This window comes from Silene latifolia, chromosome 10 (genome assembly GCF_048544455.1).
Source record: "Silene latifolia isolate original U9 population chromosome 10, ASM4854445v1, whole genome shotgun sequence".
Taxonomy (NCBI): domain Eukaryota; kingdom Viridiplantae; phylum Streptophyta; class Magnoliopsida; order Caryophyllales; family Caryophyllaceae; genus Silene; species Silene latifolia.
The window spans coordinates 73,637,295-73,664,792 of record NC_133535.1 but is presented as its reverse complement, the minus strand read 5'-3'; the positions used below and the strand labels follow the sequence as shown (position 1 = coordinate 73,664,792).

At 36.7% G+C, this 27,498-nt stretch overlaps 1 protein-coding gene across 1 annotated transcript; it reads right to left on the bottom strand.

Annotated features, from left to right (window-relative positions):
- Positions 1-17,738: 17,738 nt before the first annotated feature.
- LOC141605679 (mannose-P-dolichol utilization defect 1 protein homolog 2) lies at positions 17,739-25,417 on the bottom strand. Its single transcript, XM_074424550.1, has 8 exons — positions 24,944-25,417; positions 24,220-24,373; positions 23,504-23,576; positions 23,117-23,183; positions 22,887-22,946; positions 21,878-21,938; positions 21,757-21,798; positions 17,739-18,184 (listed from the first exon to the last, which is right to left on the bottom strand). The coding sequence occupies exons 1-8, from the start codon at positions 25,088-25,090 to the stop codon at positions 18,081-18,083; spliced, it is 708 nt and encodes a 235-aa protein (XP_074280651.1). The 5' UTR covers positions 25,091-25,417; the 3' UTR covers positions 17,739-18,080.
- Positions 25,418-27,498: the final 2,081 nt, after the last annotated feature.

Here is a 27,498-nt window from a genome sequence, read left to right as displayed (position 1 = left end):
AAACAAAGACTCGACTTATGACCGACTAACCAAAAGGTTCGACTCACGGTTGGATTTAGACCTCGATTCATTTTAGACTCGACAAGACGACATGACTCAAGCTGTCATAGCTCGATTCTAAACTAGACTCGGTGTGACTAAACCCGTGATTGGACCAACATAGTCCTTAGGTTCGAGTGAAACGTCCTAAAGGGCCTAGCTTGGACGTTTCTGTGGACTATCCTAGACCAAATGGTCGACAAACATGACTCAAAGCCCAAGAGGTGAGCTTGGGTAACCCAACAGGGTCGTGTTCTAGACTCTTGAAACGAAAAAACGCCTGGCCTAACACGGCCATGATCCGGACACGACTCGACGCATTTCATGCTTGGTTAAGGTTCGAGAAATATTTTGGATTTGAATTTGAAAAAAAACGAAGGATCGATTTGAAAATGAGATTGGAAATGGGCAGCATGCCGGCTATAAAAGCTTATTTTGGCCGAAAATTCTAGTCCTATTTGGGCAGCATTCCGCGTTTTGAAAATCACGTTATTTGAAAGTAAGTTGTTCAAAAGTTCGGTTTTGAAATTGACATGGAAAATTTTGAAAAGACTCGGGAAAACACCTTGCACATTGTCATTCTCATGTTATAAGGATGTATGCTCCTAGACATCTCTAAGTCTCGGCAAGTCTTCTACAAGAAGGTCTATGCCCTCCATCCTTTTGCGGTCTTATAGAGCAAGGGCCTTCAGGTAGAGTACCTAGAAGAGCATCCCCACCATCAAGAACCACGCGAGGCGGAGCGGAAGCAAGCAATGTGCGAGTTCCTGGCATAGTGGGACGTCGCCCCCCACGCATCACAAAGAAACGCTGGGACGGCCCGGGAAAATCCTTAAGGGTTTATGCATGAATCGTAGCACTATGAGTAATGTTTTACTTTCCAATACGTTCTTTTCAAGTTTCACCTCGGAGGAAAAGACCCTAGAAACAAAGTGTAACTAGTCCTCTTTTCCCAGTGAGTCGCCAAATCGTGGACAAGGCCCTTGGGAAGCTGCGTCCGCGGGATCCACACTAGGCATAATCGACTCGAGGTTCTTTCGAATCGAATTAAGACAAATTAGAGTCGCCACCAAGTTTTTTGGGAACTTGGAACCGTTCAAGTCAACTTTACACCTTTCATCGAAAAGCATAAAGCCAATCGACTACGAGTGATTAAAGATAAAGACTTGTACCCTATATCACTCGATTTGAATGACTCTCGTAATCCAATGGTACTTAGACGGATCCACAAACCATAGATCTTGAGTAAGGGGTGAGGGTACGTGTTAGGAAGCCCATAAGGACACCTAACCCCGCCCGTCAATAACGGCCTCTACTAAGTCAAGTGTCGGATTTCAAACAAGGTCATAGCTACTACGATATGTGATATGCAAACATCGTTTTAAAACCCTAACATGTGACAACAATTTCTATGTCGTTTTAGATGCAACTAAACTAACTTTGTCAAAGTTGTAATTTAGCATGTGGGTTGATTGATCTAACAACATGTAAAGCAAACAAACAAGGCTTGATGGGAATGGGGGAGCCGTTGGGATCTACCCTATTACAACCCAGGCATTTCATGCCGATACAACAAGAAATTAAAGATACAACTCGATCTAAAATACAACGCTATACACAAAACCGTACAAGACGCATTTTACGGTCAATTTGGCCTAGGGAAACGTGCACAAAGAGGTGGCCCACGGCTCACATGACTCACGGCCTTGGGTCACTCCTCGTAATGCGTGCTTTCACTTAATCTTATCGAATTAGACATTGGGTCACACACCAAAGCATGCATTAGCATAATGCCATGTTGCTTTAAACAACATGCGATTTACTACGCTCTTACATGCATTAGGGCACAACCATCTAACCAAACAAGACTAAGGTTTTTGAAAGAGGTTTTGTCTCGATAAGAGAAAACTAACTTGAATATTACAAACAAACTACCAAACACGACTCGATAAACAAAGTAATTACAAGATACGAAATAACGAGATAAAGATGAGAAAATAACGAGAAAAGGGACTACAAGGACACGGCCAAACACGGCCTACACGATCTAGCCTACCCTAATTCTTAGGTTAGATTCATTAGGTTAGATAGATGATTGCGAAACAAGTTCGAAAGCGGGCTAGAAAACAAGTTAGAAACGACGTTGATCGATTGAAAAGATGTCTTGCAAATGTGTATTCTACACGGCCTAAGGGGTCAAATTAGGTCAAGTTCGCTAATTAAATTAACTCATCGAGTGTTAATAAGAAGGTGCTAATCACGCACTCTTATACTAGCGAGAAATTATGTGAAAGAGAGAGATGTATTCAATTAAGTTACAGAATTATTAATTGGTTTTAAAAGCTATGTCGATGTACCCTAAAGTGTCTAATTAGGTTATTAAACTGATCTAATATCATCTAAACGAGTTATATGTTAACAATCAGAGGTCATATTAACATGTAAATGGTCCAGGGGTAGGTCGAATCACACGAGAGAAGAGAGGGGTCAAAATCGAAGAGCGGAGTCAGAATTCGTTTCATTAATGCCTTACCTTGAACACGAGGATATGTAAATGAGACGGGGGTGTACGACCGACTGATGTAGCGGTTTCTTTCCCATCTCAAGTCAACGTGGGTGTTCATGGTGGTACTTTAACTCATACTCGGACTAAACTAGTTTCATAGTTAATAATAAGAATCGATAAACAAGAACGATAAACAAACAAAAACGAACTATAAAAAACAAACATAAAAAAACGAAATAAAAGGGAGAAAGAGGAGGATTTGATGCACCTTCAACCTACATGTATCGTTGACACCGTCTTGGGTCGTAATCGATCGTAGATTTTATCTCGAGAGGCCGTCGTCGACGAAGAAACAAAGCAAACAACACGTTTTTTGCAAATCTGGACAGCAACTTTCAAACAGCGATTTCTCTCTCGTTTCACGGTGAAAATTCGATTTAAAAGATGTTTTGAAAACTAGAAAGAGAGGAGAACAGAGATCTTAAAACAATCCCTGCTCGTTTTGAGTTATTGGGCACGAAAAACGAGCACAAACAGAACTGGATAGACAGGGAAAAGCCGCGAAAGCAGAGTGTATAACACTCTGTTTTTCGAGGGAATTCGTGTACTCTTAAGGGCAATTTGGCTCGTAAATCTTTGTCTAATGTGTAGATGGATGTTGTATGGTTAATTAGGAACAAGAAACTCGAATTTTGATGGAGGTTTGAAGGGAGAACGAACGGCTTCAAAGAGGACACACAAACTGATTCTCTGTTTGTATGTCGGTTTTGTGGAGGGTTTTTTAGAGGCAATTAGGGTTTGTTTCTGGGTTTTAAAGCTTGTGAATGAAGTTTGTATGTATGGAGAACTTAGAGCAATGAATGTATGGTGAAGAGAGGGTATTTATAAGGAGTTAAGGTAGGGTTTTAGAGGGGAGAGGCAGACGGGCTCATTCACGCATAGCTGCTGTCCAGCAGCTTTTGTGAGGGTTTGAGAGGGGTTTTCTTGGTGGTTAAGCTAAGGTAATATGGGTAGGATACTAGGGTATGGGTTAGGGTTAATGGGCACGGGTTTTGGTGGTGTTTGGAGCGGGTTTTGGGCTCGGGATTTGGCACGCAAAACAGGGGGGCTGCTCGTGTTTTATGCGGGCTGTTGGGGAGTGATTTGGGGCATGATTTGGGCCGTGGTTATGGGGTTCGAACTGGGGTTGGATGGGTAGAGGCTTAGGTTGGTTAGTGTACTCGAGATTCGTGCCAACTCGTAAAGAAAACGGGCTCAAAAACCGAGCTATAATCGAGCTCCAAAACACGTGTTTAAAACGAGTTTTTTCGATTTTTAAATCGATTTTTCAAATCGATTAACACATTAAAATAAATGATTTTTCAAATCAAATATACTCATAAAATGATTTTTCAAATCAAATATTTATTTTATTTTCAATAAAATAAACTTGAGAAAATAAATTCAAAATAAAGCAATAAAATGAATTCACTTTAAAAAAACATTTAATTTAAATATCATTTAAATTAAAATACTCCGTCGACAACGCTCATTCTACATCGTAAAACGAACCCAAATAATGACAATGACAACTAATAAATACATGTGTCCTATCATCATCGGGTGTTTGTCGGGTTCTCTATAAATTCCAATATCGACGGATACGGGTATCTACATGTTGGTTTATATCTTATAAGCCTCATTGAAGATATAAGGGATGGATCAAAAAATGCAAGGATTCATAAGCTCGCATTTCATCAAACATAACATGTGCACAAGTTGAAATCACAACAAGCAAGCAAAGTAATTATGAAAACATATTAGATTAAGCATAGATCAATTCCCATGTTTGTTTCCCCTAATTCCCCATTAACACTAGCTAAAGAACTACTCACTCATGATCAAGTTTAGCATGCTAATAAGGTTGTCAATCATACTAACAAAGCAAAACATGATGAATAAATGAAAGTGATTAACGATAATTAAATAAGGGTAAAGAGAAATTATACCTATGAAGATGATTCCAAATAATAAAGCAAAGAATAATAGAAGTACTTGATGAATGATGAAAGGTTATCAATCCTCCAAATAAACCCAAATAATTTTCTAATTACCCAAATAAAAGGAAGAACAATAGAGAAATTAAGGAAAGATTAAGATGTGATTGATATTGAGAATTGTATTACAACTAAATTAAGACTAATTTAAGAGAGTATTTGTTGAAGCTTGTGTCCTCCACAGTTAGTGTGATAACATATATAAATCTCTTATAGGTTCACAAGAGTATACTTAGTATTTTATCAGTTGATTAACGTTTACTTAATAACGGTTGGCTTGCTAGAAGTTTGACGTTATTATCATACTGATGGCAGTGATCAACTGGTCCCTAAAAGTCACACCTAAAGGATGTGTTTGAGAGATGTGATTGTATGAAAATATAATCACATTGATGCCTGACTAAAAGGTTAGTCCATGTATTTGACTAAACAGTTAGTCAATTTGATGATGAGACGATTATTTAATACAATTAAATAATACCAGCTGAGACGAATTAATTGTTAAATTCGTAAATTGAATATAAACTGTTATATTTAATTAATGTATATAATGTTAGCTTAAACGAATTAAGATGTTAATTCGTAATTAAACGTAAACAGTTATATTTAATTAGCGAACTATAAATATGCGATATTTATAGTTAATGGATATATTATGCGGAATTGTCATAATAAAATGTTGACAAACCGGTATTAATAAATCGACTACAAACTGTTGTGTGTAGACTTATTAATACATGTCGACATAAATATGACAATTGAAATAAAATACACATTTTATACATTACATAAACCAACTTAAAATAAGAAGATAATTTTTCTTTATTTTTGGGGTTGGTGGGAAAACCGAAATAAGAGAGAAAAAGGGAAGAATAAAATCTTCTCTATTTGACTCTCATTTTCACGGTTTGAAGAGGAGAAAAGAGAGATTATTTCTCTTAATTCTTTTGACCTAATTCTCTCATCACTCACACAAAAACCCTAAAAATTTCATAACAATTTTTGAGGATCTATTCTAGCAAGAACAAGGGCATTTCTCATAGCATCTTTGGTGCAACGATTAGGCGAATATCGATTTCGATATTGTTCTTAGGCCATATTGCTAGGACCGAAGGTTGTTTCTTAATCTCTACTATTTTGTTTATGCAATTTCATTTATGACTAGTTTTTCATAATTATAATTTCGTTATAATCCGAAACTTCTAGAGAAAGTATACCGATATTTCCTACAAGTGGTATCAGAGGATAGGCCACGAAATTATTTTGTATGATTTTCATAAATGAATTTAATCAAAAATTTGAGAGAGAAAAAAAAAAGGGTTCGGCTGTTTAAAAAAAAAAAATTGCCGATTAAATTTTTTTTTTTTTTGCCGAGTTGTTTTTTTTTGGTTTTGATGTTTGTGTTTCCATTTTGATTTATTCATATTGTTGTTTTAATTAGTTAAGATGATAATATGATAATTTGTAGATGTTTTGATTTAATGAAAATTAAATTGAAATGTAAATGGAAATCGTTTTTGTTTGTTGATGATTTGTTTTTGCTATATAGTTTTGGCTACAAGTTAATATAATCATGTTCAAATCAATTGTGATGAATCAAATATCCGGATAATTGATTTAATCATGATTTAGATATTCATTTTAAGAGGTTAAATTGGATTATCTAGTTTGAATCTATTTTTGAATTAAAAGATCATGTTTATGCCAATCTTGTTCTTATAGCAACATTAAACAATTTGTTCATCTAAATGTTTTTTTTCGATATAAGAAATAAAATAGGTTGTTTTCATTTTTAAATTCAGCCGTGAGCTATAAAGAAAAAAAAACTGTTTTATTTATTTTTGCAATTGCCGTGAGCTGAGAAAAAAAATGGGCTATTTTTTTTCAATTGTGGAATTGCCGAGAGAAAAAGAAAAAAAAATTATGTTTTTCGTTTTTATGGTCAATGCCGAGGGCATTTAAAAAAAACCTGTTTTTGGTTTATTGTTAAATGCCGAGAGCATCTGAAATTAAAAAAAAAAAAAAATGTTTTTGTTTTGGCCAATATTGATTATACATTAAATTTATAATGTATGATGTTTGTTGTGAAAAGGTTCACAAATTAAAGATACCTAATTATTTTAAAGAGGTTTAAAATAATGTTGGATTAATTCATATTACAAGATTAATATGTATTAAGATTGGAATTATTGTGAGTAATTGCGGAATTGTCACATAATTTGATCATTTAAATAGGTGGTTTGGATAAATTACTCTACATAATTAAAGAATTATGTCTTGAATGTTTAATTTATAGTTGATGCATTTTTATTTAGTTGAATGATTCGTTGAATGGTTTATTTACGTATTTTTGCAATCGGTTGTAATTTGTAATACCTAGTGTGGCCTTAGTTAATTATGTTTTCGTAATGATGGAAACATAATTTTAATGTAATTTTGAGATCTCGTATCTCCTTTTGGTTTTCTTTAAGTATTATGGTTTTGAAATTAGAATGTAAATAGGTTCATTTTGTAATTTATGAATTGTAATTTTGAGAAGACCAAAGATGGAGATTGGATTGCTCACTCCCGCTACATGGACCAAGATGGAACATCAAGACAGGCTTCTCGGGTCCTAGGAAGGATTCCAAAGTTGTATTTATGTTCATTTTAGTAGATAGGCCACACTAGGACTTTGTTTTTGTTTTACGTTTTTCCATTCTTATTGCTTTTCATTCGCATGATAGTTAGTGTATCATATTCCGCCTAAACCAAACCAGCTACTAAAATGCATGAAAATTGACTCATATAGTTTGGATGTTAGTTTTCATAGACATACAGATGTCACACTTTTTAAGCCATCATCTTAGTTTATTCATTCTCGCATGCTAGATATTAGTTCACTTAAAATGAATTAAAATAAAGTTGATGGAATCTTCCTCTATAACTGAAATTGAGACTAGTCTTTATAGGCCAAACAGCTATGAATCCCTTCTTCGTCGGTAGGCATATAGGACCTTACTCTCTATATGACCTCTTCTACGTTGGGTAAGTAGTTTGTGTCGACTTAGTTTACCTCAACATTATAATCCGAAGATTTTCTCGTGATTATGATGGACTAAAGATAGAATTTACAGAAATTTATCGACCGAGAATTCTAAAAGTAGAATTAGCCAAAAGGTTGGCTTATCAATTTACAGATAATTGAGTCTTGGGATCATTTATATAATTCTTGAGGGAGGTCAATTGTATAAATGCTTGAGTCTTCGCGTTATAACAGTATTGCATTAGACTTAAATCATAACGATGAGTATGCTTATTATATTTTTTTTCTTTTCGCAGTGTAGAATACGTTTTATTTTGATAATACTGTTACAACAAATGGCTGGAAATAACGAAATCCATATGCCAAGTGCCACACTTGGACGCGAGTCCTGGCTAAAAGCTTTCATGGACCACATGAATCAGTTCACACGACTGAAGAATGACGGGTCCAACTTTGCGGTCTGGGAGGCATCATTGCGTAATGCTGCCATTGCTGACGGTAAGCTCAAGTACTTAACTGAGTCAATACCGCCAAACCCAGGCCCCAATGCAAGAGCTAACGAGTCAATTGCTTATAGTGACTTCGTTATGGAAGCGGGTGCGATAAAGAACGTACTCATTTTTGCAATGGAAACCAATTTGCAAAGACGCTTCATTGCCCAAGGTGCAAACAAGATTTTCACCACGCTCACTAATGAGTTCTCAAAAGCTCCGAGAATCGTTACTTATGAGCATACCTGTCGCTTCTTTGATGCGAAACTCCAGAAGAGCCAACCGGTTAGCCCACACATTCTTAACATGATTGAGAATGTCGAGAAATTGGAGGCACTTGATTGCAAAATCAGTGAGAGCATAGTCATTGACCGTATGCTTCATTCACTTCATGATGGTTTTGCCCTCTTTAGGGCGAATTACTACATGAATGACATGAAAAAAAGTCCTCATGAGCTACACTCACTTCTCGCACAGACCGAGAAGGATATGAAATTGAGTGGGAGCATGAAGCAAGATGTTCTCATGATTTCCAACAAGAATAAGGGTAAGGGCAAAGCTCATGGCGACCTAACTGTAGGAAATCCAAAGTTTAAAAAGTCAGGAAACGGTAAGAGTGGGCCTGGTGAGACTAGTGGCTCACTAGGCAAGGCAAAGAGCAAAGGCGGTGACATTGAGTGCCACCATTGTCACAAGACTGGACATTGGAGGAGGAACTGTCCCGTGTACCGTGAGGACATAAAAGCAGGCCGCGTCACTCCTGTTGGTATGTCATCTTATATTCATATGATTGAGATTAACCATGCAAGTTTCGGAACTTGGATACTTGATACTGGTTGTGGTTCTCATCTGTGTAATCATTTGCAGGGCCTAAAAAACATCACACCTCTCGCAAAAGGTGATGTGGACCTGCGAGTCGGGAATGGAGCTAGAGTTGGTGCAGTCTCAAAGGGAACATACGTAATCCAACTCCCAAGTGGTTTTGAGTTATATTTATATAACTGTTACTATGTACCCAGTTTATCTAAGAACATTATTTCTGTTTCCGTACTTGATAAAAACGGCTTTTCATTTTCAATAAAGGATAATAGCTGTATTTTCTCTTTCAATGAAATGGTTTATGGCAAAGCAGTTTCCATGAATGGAATTTATATCTTAGATCAAACCACAGATATATTACATGTGAATAATAAGAAATTAAAGGTTGGTGACAAAGATCAAACTTATCTATGGCATTGTCGAATGGGACACATAAATGAAAAACGTGTAAAGAAACTCATCGAGAATGGGACTATTCCCGCATTCGATTTTTCTACATTTGGCATGTGTGAATCATGTCTTATCGGCAAAATGACTCGAATTTTCTTCAAAGGTGTTGGAATGCGCGCTAGTGACCTATTAGGACTCATACATACTGATGTATGTAGACCTATATCAATTACCGCTAGAGATGGCTATAGATATTTTATCACTTTCACGGACGATTTGAGTAGATACGGATATGTCTACTTAATGAAGCATAAAAGTGAGTCCTTTGAGAAATTCAAGGAATACCAGAATAAGGTTGAGAACCAACTGGGAAGAAAGGTTAAAGCACTCCGTTCAGATCGGGGTGGCGAATATCTTTCAAATGAGTTTGATCAACACCTTAAAGACTGTGGAATAGTTTTACAGTTAACTCCACCTGGAACACCTCAATTAAATGTTGTGTCCGAACGGAAAAATCGAACACTACTTGATATGGTTCGATCCATGATGAGTCACACGGTGGTACCTGATTAATTATGGGGTTTTGCTCTTTTGTCAACTGCTCTTATACTTAACCGAAATCTGTCTAAAGCTGTTGACAAGACTCCATATGAAATGTGGAAGGGAACGGTCCCTAACTTGTCTTTTATTCGGGTTTGGGGCTGCAAGGCTTATGTCAAGTGGAGACACGGGGATAAGCTCGGCCCGTGATCGGTCAAGACATACTTTATTGGTTATCCAAAAGGAATGTTTGGTCATTACTTCTATTCGCCTACCGAACATCGAGTTTTTGTTGCAGCTAGTGCAAAGTTCTTAGAGAAAGAATTTCTCGAGAACAAGTCAAGTAATAGAACCTTCGAGCTGTCGGAGATTCAAGAACCAACAACCGAGGAACAGATGGAGGAAGTTGTTCCTTCAACTGATGATACGGTTAATATTCCTCAGGAACCTAGGAGGTCGGGTAGAGTCTCTAATCCTCCAGACAGATACATTGGTATGGTCGAGGAGAATGACGTTTTGCTCCTAGAGAGTAATGAACCCGCTACCTATAAAGGTGCCATGACCTGTTCCGACTCAAAGCTATGGCTTGAAGCCATGCAATCCGAGATGGACTCCATGTATGAGAATGACGTATGGGATCTTGTTGATTTACCTAATAAGGTAAAACCTCAACAGTGCAAATGGCTTTACAAAATAAAGCATTCTGTAGACGGGCAACCAGATACCTATAAGGCACGACTAGTGGCAAAAGTTTTCACTCAAGTGCACGGATTGCATTATGATGAAATTTTTGTACCTGTAGTTATGCTACGTTCCATTCGGATAATCTTAGCGATTGCCGCTTTTCATGACTATGAAATTTGGCAAATGGATGTGAAAACCGCCTTCTTAAACGATTATTTGGAGAAAGAATTGTACATGGTACAACCCGAAGGTTTCATAGATCCTGAAAATCCTAAGAAAGTGTGCAAGCTTAAGCGTTCCATTTATGAACTTAAGCAAGCTTCTCGGAGTTGGAATCATCGTTTCGACCAGGTGATAAAAGAGTATGGTTTCACTCGATCGGTCGAGGAACCATGCTTATACATCAAGTCGAGTGGGAGCAAGATTATTTTCCTGATATTGTATGTCGATGACATACTCTTGATTGGGAATGACATTCCTCTCTTATCTTCGGTTAAAGGATGGTTGAAGAACCATTTCCAGATGAAAGATCTGGGTGAGGCACAACGCATATTGGGAATCCGTATCTACCGAGATAGATCACGACGGATGTTATCACTGAGTCAGGAGTCTTATTTGGATAAGATTCTTGAAAGGTTCAGCATGACCAACTCCAAGAAGGGGAACCTTCCAATGACGTCTGGGATGCATTTGAGCAAGTCTCAGTCACCCACGACACCTGAAGGAGTTGAACGCATGAGTCGTGTTCCTTATGCATCTGCAATAGGATCAATCATGTATGCCATGATTTGCACACGTCCAGACGTGGCATATGCATTGAGTATGACGAGTCGGTACCAAGGCAATTCAGGTGAAACACACTGGATAGCTGTTAAAAACATCCTCAAGTACCTACGGAGGACTAAGGATTGGGTATTGACTTATGGAGGAGATACTAAGCTACGTGCAATTGGTTACGCAGATGCTAGCTTCCAAACAGATCGAGATGATTCGAAATCTCAGTCTGGATTCGTCTTTACTCTTAATGGTTCTGCGGTCAGCTGGAAGAGTTCCAAACAGAATGTTGTAGCAGATTCTACTACTGAATCCGAGTAATATGCCTCTTCGGAAGCTGCAAAGGAAGCTATATGGATGCGTCAATTCTTACAAGGACTATCCATAGTTCCTAGTTCGAATGACCCGATCACTATCTATTGTGACAATAGAGGTGCCATCTTCCAGGCTAAGGAGCCTAAGTCTAGCAACAAGTCTAGACATGTACATTGGAAGGCTCACCTGATCCGTGATTACGTGGAGCAAGAGGAGATAGTGATTGACAAGATAGCTTCGAATGATAACATCGCGGACCCTCTCACTAAACCGTTGAACTATAATAAGCATGAAGGGCACGTTATTTCCATGGGAATTAAACGTGTTCCTGAGTTGTAGTAGTTGATTATGGATTCGATACATTATATTTTTCATATGCTATTTATAACTTCATCGTTTTATTTCATATTTTGTTTTTCATGTGGATTGTACGATAACATTGAACACCACAAAGTGAACTGAATTACATTATATTTGTTTTGGTCCGTAATCGCCTACATGAGCTGATAACTCTGGCTATTATATTGTGCAGTCGATTGATGGTGGGTTCAACGAGCCATAAGTCAAACGGTTGGCTGATCCATCACAGATGCGAGTTATAACGATACCTCGTAGGACAAAATTGTGACAACGTAATGGAGTCCTAAATGTTCAAAAACATTCGGTGTCAGGTCGTGGATAGGACGTCCATTGTATTCCTAGAGTCGATTCTTTTGACTATCGACTGTCTCTTGAGATTAAGGCAGTTTTTGGGTGACTTTGATTTCTTTCTCATGGTCGACCGAATCGGAGGCTAATGATTTTTTTCGGGTCATTTCATACTGTGCTTATATCTGCAGGATTCGAGTTGAAGATAATATCCAACCTTTATCAGGTATAGTTATTTTTCAGGGCCACTCGAGGAGTTGTAACTGAAATGCATGGCCATGCTCAAATGATGATTCGTTTATCAGTTAAGTTACTCTCTAGTCGGGAAAACCACTCTTGATATTGATCACTTTTAAAATACGACCTTTGTGAATACGGATTTTGCAAATTGTTTTACATTGAGTGGGAGAAATTTTAGGATATGAGAATCGGTTATATCGCACATACACTTGTGAGGACAAGTGGGAGATTGTTGGAGCTTGTGTCCTCCACAGTTAGTGTGATAACTTATATAAATCTCTTATAGGTTCACAAGGGTATACTTAGTATTTTATCAGTTGATTAACGTTTACTTAATAACGGTTGGCTTGCTAGAAGTTTGACGTTATTATCATACTGATGGCGGTGATCAACTGGTCCCTAAAAGTCACACCTAAAGGATGTGTTTGAGAGATGTGATTGTATGAAAATATAATCACATTGATGCCTGACTAAAAGGTTAGTCCATGTATTTGACTAAACAGTTAGTCAATGTGATGATGAGACGATTATTTAATACAATTAAATAATACCAGCTGAGACGAATTAATTGTTAAATTCGTAAATTGAATATAAACTTTTATATTTAATTAATGTATATAATGTTAGCTTAAACGAATTAAGATGTTAATTCGTAATTAAACGTAACCAGTTATATTTAATTAGCGAACTATAAATATGCGATATTTATAGTTAATGTATATATTATGCGGAATTGTCATAATAAAATGTTGACAGACCGGTATTAATAAATCGACTACAAACTGTTGTGTGTAGACTTATTAATACATGTCGACATAAATATGACAATTGAAATAAAATACACATTTTATACATTACATAAACCAACCTAAAATAAGAAGATAATTTTTCTTTATTTTTGTGGTTGGTGGGAAAACCGAAATAAGAGAGAATAAGGGAAGAATAAAATCTTCCCTAATTGACTCTCATTTTCACTGTTTGAAGAGGAGAAAAGAGAGATTATTTCTCTTAATTCTTTTGACCTAATTCTCTCATCACTCACACAAAAACCCTAAAAATTTCATAACAATTTTTGGGGATCTATTCTAGCAAGAACAAGGGCATTTCTCATAGCATCTTGGGTGCAACGATTAGGCGAATATCGATTTCAATATTGTTCTTAGGCCATATTGCTAGGACCGAAGGTTGATTCTTAATCTCTACTATTTTGTTTATGCAATTTCATTTATGACTAGTTTTTCATAATTATAATTTCGTTATAATCCGAAATTTCTAGAGGAAGTATACCGATATTTCCTACAGTATTAAGATTGGATTAAGAGAACATAAGATGGGATTAAGATGGCATTAAGAGTTGATGCTAATCTAGGTAGTACAAAGGGGTATTTATACTAAAGATTAGGTACAAGGATTAGGGTTACTAAGGGCTTAAATGACTATTAAGACCCTAGGAAAACTTGAGGAAATGCAACTCCCGAGGGAAATGCGCGGATCCTCGTTGCTAGTCCTGCCTTGATCCGCTCGTCCTGTGCTGTTGCACGGGCTGTTCTGTCTTGTGATTCGCTCGGATCAGGGAAGAGACGCTCGGATCTTTGCTGCACAGTCCGCTCGTCCTGGGATTAACCCGCTCGGATCCTTGCAGTGTGGCACGCTCAGATCATGCTCGGGCCGCTCGGATCCTTGGGCAGAGTGCTTCTCTTGTTTAGCTCCTAAACAATCCGCGAGGATCATGTTGGGGATGCAAGGATCCTTTCATCATTGCCCATTTCACTTTATTTATCTACTTAGGCCTCTAGTGTTGGTCTTCTCTTTGATACTTGGTCATTAGATGTGGTCAATTTAGCTCCATTTCACCTCATAAAAGCAAGGTTAGCAATCCTTTCCTACCAAGGAGACAAAACCTCAAAGAATATGCAAAATGGGAAACTAAAGATAATAAATGACCCAAATATATGCTAGAAAGAATGGGAACAAGGTTAATTCGGGGACTAAATGTGCTCAAATATGATTCACATCAGATTGTATACTCGTATCTCATTCATATCATTGGCATTATGCATATTTAATTATCATGTTGTGTCTTATATTTATTTATTGAAACTAAGGTATTGTATGTCCGTGTAATTGTCACCTATTTCCGGGGTGGCCTGTGTCGATCTATATGATATTTCCGATCATATGGGGAGTAGGTTAAGTACATGTCGTTTTGAGGTCACGCGGGAGCCGGACGAGCATCGGACATGGAGTCGAGTAGCATAGATAGATAGCTTAGATGATAGACAAGTTGTATAATGTCTAGTTCACATTTATTATTCATTTATTCTTTCATTTGTAAATCACTAAACTTGTTATTTAATTAAGTTGTTTTTTAATTGCAACTCCGATTTTACAGCTTCGGGTAACTGAGATGGTAACATCCTCTCATTACCTTGGCCAGGTAAGAAGGGGGTGTTACAAAGTGGTATCAGAGCGACGATTTTGGAACCTAAACCAATGAATCTAGGAGTGTCTAATAAATTGAACTCGACATGAGTACAATAGGAGGTCGGTTTTGGATGAGTAGGCGCCCTCATATCAAAACTAGTTCCTATTGTGTCGGTTGGTCACTACGTGGGTGGTTATGAGTATAGGTGAACGCTATGTGGAACGTTGTATGCTTGCATGAATATGTGATTAGCGTTAAGTTTGTTGCATGGTATAGTTGGTCCAAATAATGTGTAAATGTATATGGAAGTTGAATACTTGGATTGATGTGAGTAGCACGTTTGGGAATGGTTAACATGTGTTGGTATACAGATAATGATTTCGCTCTTTTAATTTATATTGCGTGTTAATCGAATGTCTACTAGTGCTATCAATAGTGTATGGTTAGTGATGAATGTTGGCAGAGTAACTACTAGTTCTACGGTAGTGTATCAAAGGCAATAAGTATAATGACATCAGTTCCTTGAGACAAATGACAAACTAAACAAAAACAAATAGAAAAATTATTGCCTTTCTAGCAACGGCGCCAAATTTGACAAGGCTAAAGTCGTATCACCTAAATCAAAGTAAAACTAGAATACTACTAACAAATAGCTAGTGGTAAGATAGGTATCGAATTCACAGAGAGGCGGTAATTATCTTGTTTACTGATACTTAAAGTGTCTTAAAGTAACCGTTTTCTTGAAGATTTGTTTGTTGATTTCTAAACTAATTGCGATGTAAAATAAAGGTGAATTCAAATATCACAAATTCTCTTATAAATGGGACATATCCCTCTATAGTTATAGACGGGCCAAATATTCACCCACTTTAAGCATAAGACAAACAACAAGTTGTATGGCGGGGCCCAAAAATGTCACCACTCTAAGCATATTTGACCCGTCTTTCACTTTAGACGGATATATCCGTCTATAGTAAGACTAATTGAATATCACAAATATATTAAAAGAGTCTAGAGATCGAGTTCACTAGGTCACTTATCCTGGGGTGTGATTTAACTAATTAAGAGAGCAATTTTGTTGCTTAAGGTCGTATGATCGGTCGACTCAAATACACCCTTTAGATCTAAACTTAACATGCGATCGCTATAATTAAGCTAGTCTATTCAATTGTCGCAGCCTATACTAGTCTTAACCCTATCACTGAAAATCCTAGTTTACAAGACTAATTAATTAACTATGATCAGTAAATCAATTAACTAGATTCAAAACCACAATTGAACAACAACTAAAAGCAGTTTAACGATTAATTCATTAAAAACCCCGTTCTAACAACCTAGATTGTTTTTCATCCTAGATTAAGATATTAGTTACTCATACTAATACGATTAACAACAATGAAATTGAAAGCAAACATATTAAAAGTATAAAAAGATGAACAAAGCAATTTAAGTACTAAAGAAAGATTGAATGATTACCGTAAACAAAGTTTTGATGAATAAGTGTGTAAATCTAAGAACAATAGTAGGCAAACTAATATAAAACTAATCTAAGATTTTTCTTGCAGTGTTTAATGTAAAGTAGGCGTAAAATAATAATAGGGCACGAATTCGGTATTTATACAAAACATAAACCGACTTTAGGAAATTTTGCGGAAAATGTAATCTTTGTTGGATACTCGATCTAGTGCATGTACACTCGATCTAGTACGCACTCGATCGAGTACAGGGAGACTCGATCGAGTGACCTCAGATCTCAGCTCAGTTCTTCAAGTTTTCTTCTTTCCTTTCCTTTCATTCTTCTTGATTCTTGTGCCATTCTTATTGTACTCTATCTGGTCGACTCTGCAGTGCTCATTACCATCCACTTGTCCCTCAAATGCATACAATCTGCATTAAAACACCGAAAGGTGGAAGTATCGATATTCTAACAAAAACGGTATATAAATGAAATATTATAGCACAAAAACGTCTCAAAAGTAACTAGGAGGCATAAATGTATATATAAATATGACTCATCATTACAATTGGTATTGAGGAGTGGATCATTAATTGCATAAACTATTTGGGAACTTTAACGGATTCGGAAGACAGGATTTTCAGTTTCTTTCTATTATTTGGAATATCTGGGTATGGAGGAATTTAATTCTCTTCAAGGGAAAGAATTTCTTTATACCGCCTTTTTTCGATATGCAGGTCACTAATGCATCTTTGGGTATCAAGGTACGGGAGTTAGGAAGAGAGTCTGCTACAGGAAATCTTGGTCATGATATGGTTTGGTCGGAGGACCTTACGGGAGGATGAGGAAATGTTGCCATTTTATCTGGTGGGTAAAGATTGCAGCTACAGTGCGGGAAGGATTAAAGTGGATGCTTGTTGGTTAGTGAATCTGGAGGCCTTAGCTCGGTGCGTCACCTATAACTATAATGGTGCTATTGTGTTTCAGGGGTTATTAAATTCAAAGTGGAGTCGGCACTTCAAGCGGAAGCAAGAGGTCTGTGTGAAGCTCATAAATGGGCCGTGTCCTGAGGTCTCTTCCACGTTGACCTATCTTCAGATTGCCTTCTATTGCTGCATCAAGTGACAGGACTAACCAAAGAGCAACATCTTATAAAAGGAGTCTGAGATGATATTAGGTTTTTGTTCCGTTGTTTCAATGTCTTTGTTTAGTTTTATTCCGAGAACTCTTAATAACTATGCTCATAGTCTAGCTAAAAGGGCTATGAGATTGTAATAGGTTGATTTTACTGCTGCTCCAAAAAAAAAAAAAAAAGAAAACAAAAAGTATATCCTATAATTAAATGAAAAATAAACAACAAATGATGCAGATTATATGCACACAACCGTCAACCAAGACAGGGCCACATGTTCAACAAATTGGTATCTTAAAATAAAACTTTCTAAGCTTGCCAAAGTACAATTCAAACAATAATACCAGCATCGCCGTGTCCAAATTGTTTTCCTCCAAAACTACAGGTATCAATGTCCATATTACCTTGTATCACATCTCTTGAACCTAAAGCAAACAGTAATTGTAATAACTTGGTCATAGAACTTGACACTTCGAGACGATGATCCTCTGGCTTCTTTAGATTGCAGCAAATAGAATAGTTGCCCAGCCGTGAACAAATCCACTCACATATAAGTTTCTTTACTCGTCCTTCTTTTCTTTCCGGGCAGGAGGCTTCTGATATATGACAATCTGGCTCAAGAGGGTACCATTCGTAATGGCACCAAGGACACAACCCATCACAACTAGAAGATAATTAAGGAATCACAACTTATTTGCAGGAGGAAAGAGAGTAAACAACTTTCAACAAAATTAGCATCACATAATATTGATCAAATTGACAGCATCAAATGACAATAGAACCTCCCCCCATAGTTGAGCTATACTTACCATGGAAAAGAAACACAGATGTTATTTCAAGGCTAGTCTCGATCAAAACAACTAAAACACCAATTAACCCTACACTACACTACACTGAGCTTATTATCTACTACCTACATCCCGAATTTATTGTTCATGTTTAGCTTTGATAGCCTACCGATTTCACCTTTGACCATTAAATTTCCAGTTATATCTATAGATACCATGTAAATTGTCATGTTTCAACTATCAAGACAAATATTTTTAAGTTATCCTTTATAAAAACTTTCAACTAATGTAAATTGTGAGAGAATATCACTCAAAATCGACATTGTTTGACTACCAAAGTAAATGGGGATGAAGAGAGGGTTTTAGACATCTCTAAATCAAAATCAAGAAAAAGCACCGTATAGCGATTAAAACGGCTCTCATCTGAGCTATATAGGAGAGGGGGTATTTACATCACAATCATATGGCCTAATTAAGAAATGTCTCATCTTTTCTTTTCGGTAAAAAAGTTGAAGCAGAACAAAAGCTCTTTTTTTTTTGTTTCTAACATGACATCCGGCAACTAAACATACTGAGAGCCTCTTAATTTTTTTTTTTTTTTTTTTTTTTTTTTTTGAGGGAGCCTCTTAAATTATTATTCTACCTAAAAAGGTAATTATGGAACTGACTCTTGAATTATTAGATAAGCATTGTCCAACATCATGGTTAAAAGTCTGCTAAACATGTAATGCACTTACCTAATAAGAAAAGGTAAACACTCTAATGAAGCGGAGGGAGTAGTAATTAGTTAAAAAATATACTCTAGAGTTTTTGACGGTGGAGGAAGAGGTTTCGCGGGTGGGCCATTGGTTTTCAGGTGATGGTTGTGGCATTGCCCAGGTGGGGCAGTCGTTTCGCCTAAATTCTTTCTACAAGATATTAAGTGAACTGGAATTTTGTTACAAATTGGTACCTAAAATGAACTCACATCAGCATTTTAAAGAATTTTTCGACCTGTTTTGCACATTACATTCATTCATCATTTCATCCCCTATATATTAAAAGAATAGGCAAAACATGAAATATTTTCACTCCAAAATGCACTTTTTTAAATAAGGAAACAAATGACATTAGATTTTCTTTCATTAAAACATTATCCTTTCGATAAAATATATTCTTTTAATCAAACTATGATTTTTCTATTAAATTTTAAACTAAACTCTTTTAATTAAAATAATAAAATTGTTATAAACTCATAAACTACAAATTGCTAACTGTTTGGCAAACGGCAAAAGCGGATTTATCATAGCAGATAGCGTTAGCAGATTTTAGTAACAGGTTTGACCATTATATTAAATTTGCAGAATTAAGAAAACGTGTTTGGTAATTAGCAGATTATAGGACAAATCTACCATTTTCACGTATAAACTCAATATGCTATTACAATATGCTGCTACATATTAAAAAACAGTAGATTCCGGCCAATATGCAATCTGAATATGCCATTAACCAAACACGTGAAATTAGTAGATTGAGTGGTCAAACTACTATTTTAGCCGGAATCTACTAATTTCACCTAATATGTTGTTTACCAAACAGAGCCTAAATCTTTCAATTAATGCTATTATTAACGATTTGACGCTTACTTACCCATATAAAATAAAGCTATAAACTGCTGTTATAGCTTTGTGATAAGAAAATTCATTAAGAAAATTTGAAAAAAAAATTTAAAAAAAATCATTAGCTTCGAATTTTAACAAATATTTTCATTAAATTACACATTTCATGACATAATTCAATTTTCTTGGTTAGTTTTGCAGATCAATTTATTTTTCAAATCGAAATACATTGAAAAAAAATATGAATATTAATGAGATATCAATTTAACCTATAAATAATACAATGAAAAGTAAAACTCTGTATAAACAGCGCACACATTGTACGGGATCTAGCTAGTTAGCAATTAAAAAGCACGAAACATTAGAATAAAGAACTAAATAACTAAAACTGACCAGGAATCACTTTTGCGCTTTAAAAAGCATACAAGATTTCATTTTAGATACCAATCTGTGACAGTCTCATAATAGGTAATAATCTTTGGAAAAAAATTATGGCCATCTTGAGCGAAATTAGTAGATTCCGGCCTAATTAGTAGTTTGATCAAGCAATCTACTATTTTCATGTGTTTGGTAAACGGCGTATTCTGATAGCATATTGGTCGGAATCTACTGTTTTTGAAAATGCTGCTAATCAGCATATTGCATTAGCATATTTAATTTATTCATGAAACCATTCTAATTATCTTAAAATCTGCTAATTACCGAACACCCTATTCTAACTCTGCTAATTTGTTTGATACTCAAACCTGCTACTAAACTCTACTAACCGTATTCTAGTAACTTTTCCGCTATCATGAATCTGCCAAACAGGGCCTATATTAGGTAGTAATTAGAAAAGAAAAGTGTATATAATAGTAGTAAATAACAATTTAGCCTTCAAAGAAAATAAAACTTTCAAAATCAAAATTGAGTTAATTGCACAATTTTTTTTTTCAACTGTCCTCAACTTAATATGGGTCCGCCAATGCGATGACTAAAAGATTTTATTAAAAAGTACCTGGCCTTGAAAAACAAAGAAACATAGCCTAACTGCCTCGAGTCATGAACTTTGAAAGTAACCCAAAATGGGCTTTGTGGATGATTGGAAGGCTCACCCTTGAGAAGGGTGCCTTTCTACTGTAAGGCTGGTTCATATAGGGATGTGATGGAAAGGCTTCTCAACATTGGGCACCAATAGCAGATTCTCAACGGCTAGTTATAAATGCTAAATTAGTCCTATTGTCAATTACATATAGAGAAGGGGACAAATTATCCCCGGTACCATTAGAAATTTAGAATGTCGGAGTTCAAAGCAAAATGGCCTTTGTTTTTCTAAGTTTCATGTCACGTGAGTTGTATAAATCATTCATCTTTTTATACTACTAAGCATAATTCCATGTCTTGTATCATGACCTACAAGAAATATTGTTGACCTATTATAAAATACCAGTGTCAAGTGAAGTGACATGTATCATGACCTACAAGGCTACAAGACATAATGTTGACCTTATTATAAAATAGCAGTAAACAATTTTGAATAACTGGACGGTAGCTTAAAGAAGTCCTACTGTAAACTATGTTACTTAGACTCAGCTAGAATTATCCGATACAAGGATGTGTTTGTGAGTCGGATTTGTCTATTTCATTGGAAATCTTCATGTTTTTGGCTTTAAATGAGGAGTCCAACTGATATCTCCATGTTCAAATTTTAGTGTCAGGCGCGGGTTGCAACGTAATATGAGGGTCAAACTAGCAGACTGCACACATTCCGTAACCACCCTACCTATGCGCTTTAATTATATAAGCTATAACACAATTAAACCATCTCCATGTAAGAGAGAAATTTGAACAATTGCAGAAAACAAGGATACCACTTGAAGGTGCTTTCTCCTGCATGCTGGTAAAGACCCTCACTACAACACAACGTGAAGAATTCTTAGTCCCAATTAATCAGAGGTGCTGGAAAAATCTATTAGAGATCTATTAGCTCACCCATTGAACCCCCAAAGTTCATGAAACAAGTGAGAAAGCTGAGTTCCCCAGTAGATTTATTCTGCATGTTACAAGATAGCTGTTAAAAATGTAAAGATAAATGAAAGACAACCCTATGATATCCAATCAACCACCAGGTATGAGGATCCAGAATCAAAATATGCTCAACAGTGTCATGAAGACTTGTAATATATGTGTTGGGACTTGGGAAGAGTTTAACTGAAGATTACCAGCCACGCCTTTCAAAAGCTGTTGTGGAAGAGAGAAATCATAGCAAGACATTTTGAACAAGGAGAAGTTCAATTAGAAGTGTTTCAACAACGGCAACTATAAAGGATGTAATTTAATTGGAGAAATATCAAGAGTAGAACAGCAACCCCATTTCTCGATTGAACAGTCAGTATATTTATGGCACAGGTATATCAGCTCTTGAGAAAAAACATGTGTTTACTCAAAAGTAGAAATGTAGAATATTTCATTTCAGGATAGGTATGCAATTCCAGTAATCCACACAAAAATAGGCATAAGCGAGAGGAGCACGTGCTAGGAAGAAAACCATTGGAATAGAAACTTGACTGAGACAGAACATTCACAGTATCAATAAAGAAAACCAAAAAAAGTTGAAACTGGGGAAAAGCATGCACACGGGACACGGGACACGGGACACGGGACACGGTGCTCAAGTTGTGTGGGGTATGCATATGTATCAGAATCCTGTACTGTGATTTAGAAGGACATCTACTGGATGTTCTGACTCCACTGAATTTCCCATGGTTTACAATACTTTGACAGGGACTTCTTCCCTAATACTGGTTGATTTCATATCAAGAACAGATAATTTCTTCGCCCAGAGAAGATATCGGCAAATTGGGATAGTAGATAGGGAGTACATGATAACCAAAGGCATACACATTAGAGGGAGGTAGATACAATAAATGACTGCTTTAATCATGATGCTGGAAAGTTACTAATAATATATCAAAACATGAACCAAAGGACTTGAAATTACACTGAAATTTTTCCATATTTGAGGAATCCTGGCACAAAGAAATATTGCATGTTGTGATGCCTGCAGTAGATGGTGAAAAGATCAATAAGTGTTTTGCGAGCCAAATGCCAATAGCCGAGAAGAATGACATAATGGCCTGGACAGCAACAAAATAATTTAACTACTGATCACAGGAATGCGACTGAACTAAAAAGAATTAAGTATAGTATCTGTGATGGATGGAACCTTACATATAATGCTTCAAAAAGCATAGGATCAATTTTGCCAGCTAAGATTGTTGGAGCAATGCCACAAAATCTTAAGTCACCATTGTTAAGTTTTGTATTGTACTACCTCCATCCCGTTTATGTTGTCGACTCGTTGGTCAAACTTTGTTGACTTTGACCGATATTTTCTTACAACATAAAACAGTTGGAAATTTAAAAAAAAAATGATTATGTGAAAATGGTTGTTTATCAAACATAACAATTCTACATAGTATTCCTACTTATATATGGAGAGATTAATGGTCAAAGTTGAGATCAGTTGACCATTTAAGCCAAATGAGACAACAAGTACGGGATAGTAGTAGATGTTAGTGAGAAACACATTATGTAGATGCAAAAAGCAAAGGATACATTAGTGCCCTCATCCATCTTCCGGTTCCCACAGGTTGTGAGAAATAATAGATTACAGCAACAAGAATAATAGCTGCACAAAATAGGCCAAAGGGAAGCAGGTTTTTAGACTTGAAAAATTGATGATCATACAAATTACAAGATGAACAGAAACAAAAAGATTAATAAACACAAGACTAATTAAGAATAGATCTCCTACAACTCCAAAGCCTATATTCTCATTTCTACCCCATCATAACAGGATATCACGAAGTGTCAACTTTTGTGGACATATTTGGAGTCTTTGGTAATAACAAGTAGATCAACATAAAGACAATTCTGGACAAAATGTAACAATCTCTCGATAACTCCATTCGCCAGACAAACAACCACTTCCTTACAAGCCACATCACCCTCCTTTTTAGAGATATCCTGTACAGGCACTACACTTTCAGTAGTTTCAGAATTCAGTGTGATTGGTTTCACCAACTCCCTTAATATGGCACTCTCTCCTCTCAATTGAGTCACAACCTGTTTTTACCAAAATCTTGAAGCTCACAAGTTACAACTTATTCTTCAAAAAGTTATTTCATCCTTACTCTATAGACTAAGCTGCTCTAGGTTACCAATGAATTAAATAGCTTTAAAACATGGGGATAGCGCATAAAAAAAATGTACCCCCATGTTTCAGGCATGACGATGGGAGTACAGAGAAAAAGGCAATAATGGCAATGTACCTTGAACTAGGAGGAAGGCATATTCACCGAATGCTGAAAAGGGAAGTCCTTTATGAAGGCAATATGCAAGAGAAATGGTGTAGCCAATGACTTCAAGCTCAAAAGCCGCCACACTTAGCCCTCTAATACTTTTATGTTCCAAAATCTTCAATATCTGCGTATGTCATTTACACACCACCACCACCACAAATGTTATTCGCAGCAATCGCCATACCCAAAACACCACAATCAATTGCAAAATAGGTACATCAAGTAGTATAAGTAAAGTTATTGAGAGGTAAATTCACTATCATGGTTCGAAACCCACTCCCTTTATACCGAAACAAAAGCAATCAATTGCGCGACTGTAATTCCATCCACCGCACGCCAGCCAACCATGTAAACTAATCGTAACTCGTAGTGCATCAAAATTTGAATTAAATGGATATCATTTAGAGTGGATCATCACTTTAAGCTTCCGAAACATCAACCATTTAATTTGATTTACACAATGTTTTCTATGATTAAGGATTATGTGTCAAAAGGAGAAGTAATGAGATACTAGATATCGACACGGAAATGGGACAGAGAATCACCACTCACTGAATTCCACAAAACACTACTTGTATCACTAAAATTACAGACCTATATGATCAAATAATCAATTTATCCAATATTAATGAAAATTTTCAGAATTGAATTGAATTGGATAAAAATGCAATTTTATATGGAAAAAGAGAGAGACCTGGGGGATTTTGACAGTAGTGGAAGCGGCAACGATGCAGTAACCCAGGAGTTTGGAAATTAAGGGAAGTAAACAAGCTTTTTCAGGAATTTGGCCATGGCTAATTGAATCAATTACGCAGTTGAAGTTCATTCCGAATATCTCCATTTTCTTTGTTGACCTATTTCCAGATCACTCACTAGGACTTCTCCAAAAAGATGTACCTACGCCGGTCTACATCTTATATATACTAGTCGCTGCGCCGCGCCCTCCCGGGCGCGGAGCTGCAATTTGACGAACACCTGGCATCATTTGCACGTCAATCGAGAGTAATTAAAGCGTGCGTAGCTGTAGATTGGCTGGTGAATTAGTTTACGTGTTTGGCTTTCACCGTTTTACAGATTTAACTGAATCGGTTCCTTGCAATTGTGGCTAGGGCAATGCTTCATTACAGCATTGGCGGACTTGGTAATCGTAGAGTACAACTACCTTGTCGCCAATCAACTTGGACATAGATAGGAATATATACAATTAGTACGACATAGGTTTGCTAGAGAAGTTATATAGTTATACACCCAAACACGGGGTAGTCTAGTAGTTTTTTGTTCTAATCACCCGCTAAAATTTGATTTGATCAATTTGTTCTTCCTGCTACTGCAGATATTTGTAGAACTGTCTCAAGGGCACCTAACCCGAAACCTTTTTTTGCTTATACTTCGTAGTGTGTAGTGGCAACAAATCTGATCCAAAATTCTTCAAAATGTTACTTGAATATATGTTGTCTAGATTAGAGAGATTTTCTGGAGCACCCACTTCAACTCTTGAATTCTAGAAAGAGCTGCAATTGGTACGACTTGCACGTACAGTTTGTTCTGCGTAAATCTGCCTCCAATGTATTCGAGGTAGGACTGTCTTTCCTGCATTTAAGGAATGTGCATGAATGTTTAGCTAACGTCTAAATTGAAAACTCTATAGGCCTGCTGGATTTCTACATGTATTGCGCAACAAAAAAACGGGTAATACCTGTGGATTCATAGAGTATAGGGTGGGAGCTTTCAATTCCAATAAACTTTCCATATTTTCAGTGTATGCAGATGGAGTGTACACTCCAGTATCGTCTGCCACTTCAAAAGTTCCTGCCATCCTGTATACACAAAACATTCTGGAGGTAAGGTTCTAATATTTGATATTGGGTCTTTAGGTTGTTACATTAATACCTTGGAGTGGAAATGACGTTTTCCTGTAGGGAGCCAGGACACATATATGCATCACCTATTTCTTCAGCGTTGTCGGTGCCGCAGTTACTACAACCATGGTATAAGTGGACATCCTGTGGATCAAACTGATGCAGCTTCACATGTAGCCAGTGTTGCTCCTCTTATAAAGTGTTGTTAGCCTGTATTTTGAATGTATTAAGTTGTAGTTACCAATTTCAACTGGAAAAAATGGCCAGAACATGACTGTGCTAATAATTTTTTCGCCAAGTCTTGTAATTCAGTAGTATGTCATAATAAATTTTGCTCTGTATGTATGATGTATATTACACCTACCCCCTTTTTTAGGAGTGCTTCAATTGTTGTGATGGCACGCGTAATTCCCGGAAGACGAGTATCGTAGACATGCTGTCTCTTTGCATGAAGCAGGGTTTTGTTTTCCGTGGCCCTGTAAATACCGCTTAGTTAGCAGTGTCTGAAATAGGGTTCAGATTAAATTTTGTAATGCAACAGCTCTTACCAAGTCCTAAGTGAGTCGGCCTCTTGTCCTGGAGGATCCAAGATGACGAATGTTGAATGCGTTGTTGAAAGGGAAAAGCCTAAAGGTAGTGGCGTTGTTATGGTGTTCATGTATAGCCGCTATTACCGATGTTAAATCGATTTAATTTGATAACAGATTACCTTTCTGATAGCTCGGCATTAGAGCTGTAAAAGCAACAACAGGAAAGTTTGTTGCTATGGAATGCAATGCACAACACTCTTTCAAAGGCATCCCCGACCAGGCTGTTAATATCAGAACCTGTTCATGACTGCACATGGAAACCGCGAGTGAGAGTAAATGGTTTCATACAGATTCTTTAACTAAAAGTTTGTAGGTTATCTTTAATTTAGGATTGTTCTGACCTGTGATCAACAATCAGAACTTCACAAACATCTGTTGCTTCCCGTTGGCTGGCAGTAGTATGGCAGTGTCGGTCAACATAGATAACAACTCCTAACACGTCTAAAATTGAAGATTTAGTTAAAGACGGGGAGGGGGGTGCGGGGGGGGGGGGGGGGGGTTTACGATTTAAGGACGTTGTAAATTACAGTTTACTATGCCTTACCATAGCGATCTTCCAGTGTAACCTTTCTGGGTATTGATCCAATTAATACGTAATTAGAAGTCGCAGGAATTTCTTCATCAGATACGGGTTGGACAATGGTGTTTATGTTGAAATACATGTCAACCATTTGTCCAGTAGGACTATCCGAAGCCGCATCGATGTCTAACTTTAGCTTGACATTGGAGATATCGTATTCCATGTCGTCATGGATCATGTCCTCAAATATTTCAAGCTCATCTTCGTGTAGGAAAGTGCG